The sequence below is a fragment of the Eucalyptus grandis genome, chromosome 1 (genome assembly GCF_016545825.1).
Source record: "Eucalyptus grandis isolate ANBG69807.140 chromosome 1, ASM1654582v1, whole genome shotgun sequence".
Taxonomy (NCBI): domain Eukaryota; kingdom Viridiplantae; phylum Streptophyta; class Magnoliopsida; order Myrtales; family Myrtaceae; genus Eucalyptus; species Eucalyptus grandis.
In genome coordinates, this window is record NC_052612.1 from 43,994,228 (window position 1) to 44,002,995 (window position 8,768).

Consider the following 8,768-nt stretch of genomic DNA (forward strand, 5'->3'; position numbering starts at 1 on the left):
TTCATCTTCCCCTCTCTCTAGGATCGTGATTTTTTTTCTATATATATATATTTTTTTTTTTTACATCTCCGGTGATTATGTAGGCGCCACGTAAGGTGCTCACGAGGCACTAAACAGCCACCTCAATCGAGTCTTTATTGATGGAGGGACGAAGGTGAATAAACAGACATATAGTTCGGGGATTTGATTGCAAAAAGAAGAGAAGTCCAAGGGCGATATCACAAATATCGGAAAAGTCCAGGGCTTCCCACGCCATCATTTCAAGCAAGTACAACAAAAGATCGCGCGAGCGCGTCTGAAATGATCGTTTTCCCGCCCGCTTAAATGACTTGCTCGACACACTTTGCGAAGCCCAAACGACGACGCCAGCAGCGCCGTGGAAACTCCAGAAGCTCCGTTCGCATCTCTCTCATGGCGACGACGCCGGCCGGAACTCCGGCTCCTCCATCTCCGATCGCCATCGGTGAGCCATCTGGAACCCCGACTGCCTCAACCTCGCCCTCTCACTATCTACTTCTCCGACGACGACTCCCCGGCGTCAATCGAGCTGAGTTTTTTTTTTTTTCCCCGTGTCGTCTTCCTCGCAGGCGATTGCGAAGTGACGATCGAATCCAAGAAGTTCGCGCTGGAATCCGACCCGAACTGCCTCAGCATATCCGTCTCCAGGAAGGCGCAGATCAAGATCGCAGGTACCGATGAATCGCGGGAGGTCGGAATGCGTGTCGCGTCTCCGTTCGTTCGTTCGCGCGCGCTTGCTCTTTTTTTTTTTTTCTCTCTCTCTCTGGTGCGATCGTGTTCACGCCCGCACGACACGCCTAGTTAATTACCTTCAAACGCTCGCTGATTATTGTTTTGCACACGATCGTTCTGAATGGTGATTTTGGCAGTGAAAGGAGATGGGAGTAGGGCCAGCGACGATGGAAATAGGCTCGCGGAATGTAAAGGTGAACTAGCGCCGTCCCCTTCTCCATATGCTCGGCTAGGCATAACCGGCTCGTCTGACATTTTGTTTACTTTTCTGAACATGTTTTGGCTCAGGCAAGGAGCTCGTGTTCTCAGGCGATGAATACTATTTCGTCTTGGTTAATCCGAAAGATGCTGATTCCCGTTGCAAATCACTGATTCAGGTCTCTTCTTTTTCTTTGGCCTCTATGTGTCATTGGACCGGATGCATCATTTGGGTGCTAATTCGGGTGCTAATTTCTTACAATTCCTTGTTCAGCATATCTGATCATATGGTTTTTAATCAGTTTCCAGCAGCACTATATTGATCAGTCCTATTGGATCATTTCACTAGACCTAACTAAGAGCATATATGCACGCAGGAAGTGCTAAAACTGTATTCAAAAGAACTGCCTGCAATGAATTATGCTGCTAACACAGGGAAGGAGTCGATGTTCCTTGAGCGATGCGTAGCCAACGGGTATGGTGCTTTTCCTTTTCCGTTTCTTGATCTCATTCTAACCGTAGCTAAATTTGACGGTTTTTCCATTCTTTATTCCTATTAGAATTTCAGATACTGCACTTTTTATTGAACCAATGACTCTTCATTTTTTATTTTTGGGGTTTTCAATAAACTACTATCATCAGTTATGACCTTATCTTTGTATTTACTGCAGGAAATACCGCACACTGATTTTGAAAAGAAAATCTTTGGACGGTCTTGAGGAGGTAGTCACAGCGTTTACCTTCTCTTCAAAAAAATTATTTTTACACCCTGCATGATGCCATGGCGTCCTGCTAAGAATCTACCTTGAGCTGCAGCACATGTATGCGATAGTGGTTGATTTGGTTTCCGTGTGGAGTTGGCACTTGGCACCAAATTTGTGGGTCATGCAATGGTAATGTGGACATAATGGCCTAATCCTGATCTACATGGCCAACCAACAGATGATAATATGGTTAATGGGCAATCATCTGACTGTTGGCCATTTCATTTATCAGCCTTATGCTAATATTCTTCCACACCACTTGCTGCTCAGCAGAAACCAGACTGCTATAGAAGAAAATGTTTAGCTTTCTATATATATTCATACTTTTGGAAGCCATATTTTGCAAAATGTAATCTGCCTGCTGGAAATTCTTGAGATTCACACTCAAAGTCTGGTATCCATAGAATGCTCCAGCCATTTCTCACATGCAGTGCAGTCATTAGTGATGCTTCGTTGCTTGAATTACAGCTTTAGATCACAGTCATTGGATTGATAAGAATGTTCTACCTGGAAGGCCCATCTACTGTGCACCATGATAGACTCTGCAACACTCTGCAACTCTGTCATTTGTGTCACGAACTCTTTTATTCTACCAAATCATTATAATTTGATATGGTGTTCCACCAGTCTATTGCATGCGTATTTTGTAAAGCAATATTAGGATTCTGAAGTATACAAGGTTATTAATCATCCTTCCACCCTTCCCTTTCCACTATATGTACATAGGGGAAAGGTCTATGGACACCATAACCTTGCTATAAACCCCTAGGCACTGTACAACCTCAAGAGTCTTCAGGTTGGCAGATGTCTCTCAGTCTTTGTTGATTGATTTTGTTCTGATGTCGATCTACAATCTTTGAGACATGATGAAGTTTTTCTTTGATAGTGCTATATTATACTTCTTGGTCATGCCAATGCATTCAACAGTTTGATGAAGAAATGAGATGCCCAGAGACACAAAATTAACTTGGCTGTACTAATTAATAACTACTCTCATCTCATTCACGCAGGTTTTGGCTGCAATTACTTATCAAATAGTGCCTGCCGACACAAATTATGCTGAAATCCCTCTTGCCGCTGTTAGTGCAATTTACCAACATAAGGTTAATTTTTATCTCATTTTGTCTTATTGCCTCAATTTCATGAACGTAGCTTGATATGGGGGATGCTGTCACTCTGGTCCTGTCTCCTGTTCTTTCACTAAATGTGGTGCTGCCTATGACCTCAAAAATAGTTTCTTTATTTCTGGGAATGTGCTGAAAACTAAAAAGCCAACACATTTCACAATTATGAGAGCCAGTCAAATGTGATAAATTAGTCCTTAATCCTAGAAATCTAGAATTCTTCGTTGATATTCATGATTATGTGAAGTAATTTCAAGTGTATGTCCAGAACTTAGCATTTTGTTCCTTGTAAACCATATTCACTCAATTTAGGCTAGCTCTTCGTAAATAAATTGCCATTTAAGGACAAAAAGGAAAGCTTAAGTAATTATGAAAGTGCCCTTTCTCCTTGTGATGCCATCTCTTATTGTTTATGCTACTGCCATATGCTTGTAATTTCTACAGACAAACGCATTCTAAAATTTGAACAACTGCATTTTTCTATTCAGGATTAATTATATAAACAGCATCTAACATTTTGAGCTAAAGTATAGTTAACAGAGCTAATCTTGAACTGCATTTATTTATTACTTACTTTTCTCCCTTTTTTCAGGGCATAGGCCGCCTCTTGTTCACGGAACTGAGAAATAGACTTCAGAGTGTTGGTATCTGTGCAATATTTTGCTGGGGAGACAAGGAATCTGAAGAGTTTTGGTTTAAGATGGTAATTTTGAAACTTTTTTCTAATGGTACTGAAGAGCATCGCATGGTCGTGTTAGTTAATTTTTTCCCTCCATTTCTCAATTTGTTATCTGCCCTATATAGTCATTACATCAAAGAAATCTCATCTAAGTATCTATATTTTCCATATTACTACTAAATATGTCACAGAGGAGGCATTTTTCAAAGATTTTAGATAGGAATTATTTAGTTCTCACCATTAGATTCCTTTCTGATGGTTGATCAACGTTGCAGGGCTTTGTATCAGTTGCAGAGGTTGACAGCAAGGGTAGAGCTCGCAGGCTTCCAATCAAGGCTGACATTCGAAAAGCATTATGCTTTCCAGGTGGTTCAACACTCATGGTTTCTCATCTTAGCAAGGATATTTCAGTTGATCCTTCAGATTCACTGAAATTGTCTATAAGACAAAGCAAGATGTTCTCCTCGTTTGCTTGTGTTAAAATCCAGGGGCTTGGTCCCTCAGGAGAAAATTGTGCTACTCTGGCAATGACGAGCAGGACAGAGAACTGCCAACCTGAAGAATTGCTGATGGATGGGATCACAAGAGAAGCTGAGAAGGTGGAGGGTAAGACACGGATTATTCTTTTTGTTTGACTATTTGCCAAAATACACCTACATTGCATCTCCACCTGTTCTCGCAAAAGCAAATAAAAACAATTGAGGTTTACAAATATGTAAGAACTGACATAGCTCTCCTGCATCACATTAAATACAATTTTCTGCTATGAGAATTGACTTAGATGGGAGTCCCTTCAGGATATTACCAATACATGTGCTCTTTACTATCCTGGTCTCACTGCTTCTGTAATTATGGCCAAAACAAGGACTGAAGCAGTGTCTGCATCCATACTCCTTATGATCGGAAAATTTCATAGTCTTGTCGTAGCTCAGTGGTCCCACTTCTTTCTTTCAGGAACTTCTCAAAATCATGGCAGTGGTAAGGACAAGGTTCCTTCCAACAAAATGGACTACCAGAACAAAGAATACAGTGCTAAACTTTCTGACTGTGGAGCCCATGATAATGTAGATCGCTGTCATTGCTCTGGACATGGCAAAAAGAGGATAGTATGGGAAGCTACGTTATCCTCATTGAAGTCCAAAAAAGTGAAGGGAAGCCAACAAGCTGATTGCCAGTTATGTTGTGATGGGAATCCAGTTTTAGAAAGTGAACGAAATGATTCTCATTCTGAAGGATGCTTGTCTGGATTTCCAAGAAATAATTTCCTAGGGGAAGCTATTCCTAGCAACCGTGAGGAAAAGAATGCTAAAAAATGGACCTCATTAGACACAGCATCAACAGCGCCCCCCCAAAATGAAGTTCATTCCGGAGAAGCATGCTTCAGAATCATGCTGATGGACATAGCTGAAGATACTAAGAAAGCCCATCTCACAAAGGTATATCCACTTTGCCCTTTTACCTTCACCTGACACATATGTGCGTTGTAGTAGTTTTTTGTAAGTTTCACTTCAGAGAACGCATAGTGTGCCTATGTTAGGATTTTAAATTGCTGCAAAATTGCTGTCAGGTCATGAATTTATCGAAAGATTTTGATTCATGGGATAGTTTCTGCCATTTAAGTGTGATTTTAAAAGACCCGTTGTTGAAGTTACAATGACAAACAGAGATCACACAGAAAAAGACTGGAGTTATGCCTACTGCTATATTTGGGATGAATGAAAGGGGAAGCAAAGTGAAAACAAATAATAACAGAGAAAAGAGGAGGGAAATTGTTTGGAATAGGTAAAATAAGAGGGAAACAATTTGTCTGAATTTCTTCTCAGAATTTGAAGGACATAGCTTGAAAGTTCCATGGCAGTTGCTCCAATACTACCCATCACTGTGTTAACTAACTTCATTTGTCCCACTTTTTTAGCCTTCCAAACTCATCCGAACAAGAAGAGAAGTGACGTTTATCTTTCTCTTCTTTCCTTTCAATTTCCTTCTTGTTTTTCCTTCATTTCTCTCATAACTTGAGTGCGATATACATCTTGATGCGTACAAAAAACTTGGAATTGCACAACCATTTTAATCTATGAATGGTCATTTGTTTTGTAGGTAATTGAAGGACTTGGGGGTGTTGTAGCTTCGGATGGAAGCACAAGCACACACATCGTAACTGGGAAAGTCAGGAGGACTCTGAATTTCTGCACTGCCCTCTGCTCAGGGTATTGAATTTCTCAGGACATGAAATTATATTCTTCTATTATTAGGTTCAACATGTTATAGCATGTAATGTAATGTTGCATCTGCAGCTGGTTTAAGTATTTGCTTCGAGTTTCTGGATTGGCATCCTAAATACAGCTGGCATGATTTTTGTTGACAAGTAGATTGAACACGGAGGTGTTCCTTTTCAGGTTTTGGCCCAATGAATGACCTATCGTGATGTTTTCATTTAGGTTAAATTTCTGTTGGGGATTTTTCATCGTTTCATTGTTTCATCCAAAGTGAGGATTCTCCAGTTCCCTGACTTACAGTCAACTGTGAGTCTGTTTCTGGATTATGAATGATGTGAGACAGAACACACTTTTAATATTTGAGTGCTCCAAAAATAATTTGAATTCCAAGATAAGCATGTGAGACTTTGTTTGGTGAACACTCCTAAGGGTCTATGTGATTTCAAAGTTGTAGTTGTTATCCTTGATCCTAATTGCCAAAGTTTAAATTGCAGAAAGTATGTATCGTAGGATTACAAATTATTATTGTGACATAATTGACTTTCCAGCTTTCAGTGATGACTCATGGTAGCATTGGAAATTGTGTACATATGACTTATGCCTTTTCCTTGCGTACCTTGAAATGTATAGTATTTAAATGAATTCATTTTCTTGGCCTGATAAACAAAATGAGCTATCAAAGATTGTTGATAATGCTAGCATTATAGCAACATCAAATATGTAAATTGGCCTTTCTTTTATCCTTTCGTCTAAATCTAAGGCCAGTATTCCGTCCAATTATTTCTAATAATTGATGTGCCAGTATGCTTTGGTTATTTTTCTTACAGATATGGTATACCTCTACATTGCTTATGTTTGCTTATTTATATCATTGTGCTTGCGTCATTGTGCAGAGCTTGGATACTTTCGCCCCTTTGGTTGAAACAGAGCTTTCGTGAAGGCAGATTCGTGGGTGGGTCAAAAGTAATGATATAGTCTCTGTTATTTCACTTGCTTAACTGTCTTACCTTATCTCCTCTTCTGTTGATTTGTTACAGATGAACTGCCATATATATTAGATGACAAAGACTATTCCCTGAAGTATAGATCTGAGTTAAAAGGTGCAGTTCTCAGAGGAAAAGCTAGACCAAGGGCTCTACTTGAAGGGTATAATGTATGCATCTCGGCTCATGTTCAACCCCCCATTAAGACTATGACAGCCATTGTAATTGCCGCTGGTGGAACAGTAAGTGTAAAGAATCTCCTGAAGCTCTAATTTTTCTTGATTGTGCCTGAAGTGGCAATGAGAATTGCATCAAGCTACAAACAGTGTTCCCTATTACTATTTGCACCAGGCTAATATATAATTGGCATTCTCTATTAGGGACACCGTTTCATATGAATTACATAATTCATGCATGAGGAAGTTGTTGAATTATATTTGGTAGTTTAAAAATTAGTTGTTTAAGGGTTATTGTTTTGTGAGTCTCTTTATGTTCAATAAACAATTGGATTTTTTGTTGTAATCTTTCAGCAAATCAATCGATAAAAGATAGTCTTTTGTTGTTTTCTCTCTATCTCTTTTGCAATCCTATAACATTCACGGACATGAACAATTCTTTCCATCATGATGCTTAGCAATATATTAAAGGAAAAAAGTCAAACAAGTGTTGTCTGGTAGGGTATGCCGAAAAAATCTATTCAAAATCATCTGTTGAGAAAAGCAGCTGAAATCAGACAATGACGCAACCTCATTGATCCTGTACCAGCTAATAGCATTCTGTCTAGTTATGGTGATACTTTTCTGATTTCTGCTACAAGAGGAATTAGTGAAGCTTACTGTCATGTCTAAAAGGTAGAAAACATCCTTAGTTTCTTGGAGGACATAGAATCCATTTTATATTTCCTATATTCGTAAATCACCTGTACGTTTATGCTTTGATATCTCTATTCTAGCAAGATATAACGAAGCCGGAAAATTTGAACATGCTTGTATTTTTTCTCTATATAATACCATATTATTGATGCTCAATATCTATTTCTTTCCATGGAGAAAATTCAGATCATTCGTCGACTGGACAAAGTGAATGATCCATCAAAGACAATTTTCATAGCATGTGAGGAAGATATGGAGGAGGCATTGGTGGCTGCAAAGAAGGGAGCATGGACATTCAGCAGTGACTGGTTCATGAATTGCATCATGAGACAACAGCTTGACTTGGAGGAGCCACAGTTTGCAGAGTCTCTATAAGAACATGTCGATGAAATGAAATCCTACAACTACGATTAGAGATGTAAATGTCTTTTTCTTTTTGGCATGCAATGTACAGGACCGACAGCCCCATAGTTATAAATAACTGCCATGATCATGGAAAATCTTTTCATCCGCCTGTACATTGTCTGATGAAGGACACCGTCCAAATCGATGTTCGGGTGGTTCAAAAATTCAAAATCTTCCCATAAGTATACCGGGAAAATTCCTTTTGCTGCAGGTTGTTTTCTTTGCGACTGGACTAGATAGCCGTTTTATGTATCCGAGATCGTATTCCTAGTGCATGTGAATTGACGGTGCCGCCCATTCTCTGAACGCTGGATTTGATGCTCCATCGTTTTTTATTCCTTAATTTCGTGCCACAGTTTAGGCCATCCTCTTGCTTCCAACTGTAGGTTTAGATAAATGTCTACTGAAGCAGAAGGCATTTCAATATGCAAGCTCTTGACCTATTCCCTGATTCCTACTTCTCACGGTGAAGCTTCCTTAGGACAAATCACATGATAGAAGATCTACGATCTAAATTCTCCCATGGGAGTACGGTTTTACTGGGAATTAGGCACTTAAAAATACTTGACGCGCGCCCATTCAGGCCTGTTTTTTTCCGACCAAGCCCGTCCATTTGATGGGCGGGCCTATCGGATGGCCAAGATGTGCTCTGACGTTCTAGAATTTCATACCTCCGTGTCTTTTCCTCCCTTTTGCTTGAGGGCAGACGCTGAATGTTCCCAGGATCCGGTGTGTAACTCAATTTATGAGTAATTAGACCTATTAAATGGATGGATT

At 39.7% G+C, this 8,768-nt stretch overlaps 1 protein-coding gene across 2 annotated transcripts; it reads left to right on the plus strand.

Moving 5' to 3' along the window:
• Positions 1 to 324: 324 nt before the first annotated feature.
• On the plus strand, positions 325 to 8,096 carry LOC104444532. Of its 2 annotated transcripts, none has more exons than XM_039308388.1 (14): positions 325 to 463; positions 588 to 689; positions 888 to 944; positions 1,039 to 1,127; positions 1,326 to 1,423; positions 1,620 to 1,671; positions 2,723 to 2,815; positions 3,429 to 3,539; positions 3,791 to 4,121; positions 4,470 to 4,951; positions 5,613 to 5,722; positions 6,625 to 6,683; positions 6,769 to 6,956; positions 7,764 to 8,096. In XM_039308388.1, the coding sequence occupies exons 1-14, from the start codon at positions 325 to 327 to the stop codon at positions 7,959 to 7,961; spliced, it is 2,109 nt and encodes a 702-aa protein (XP_039164322.1). In that variant the 3' UTR covers positions 7,962 to 8,096. The 2 variants fall into 2 exon arrangements, with proteins under 2 accessions (XP_039164322.1, XP_010056526.2); XM_010058224.3 differs by having other exon boundaries at positions 7,773 to 8,096.
• Positions 8,097 to 8,768: the final 672 nt, after the last annotated feature.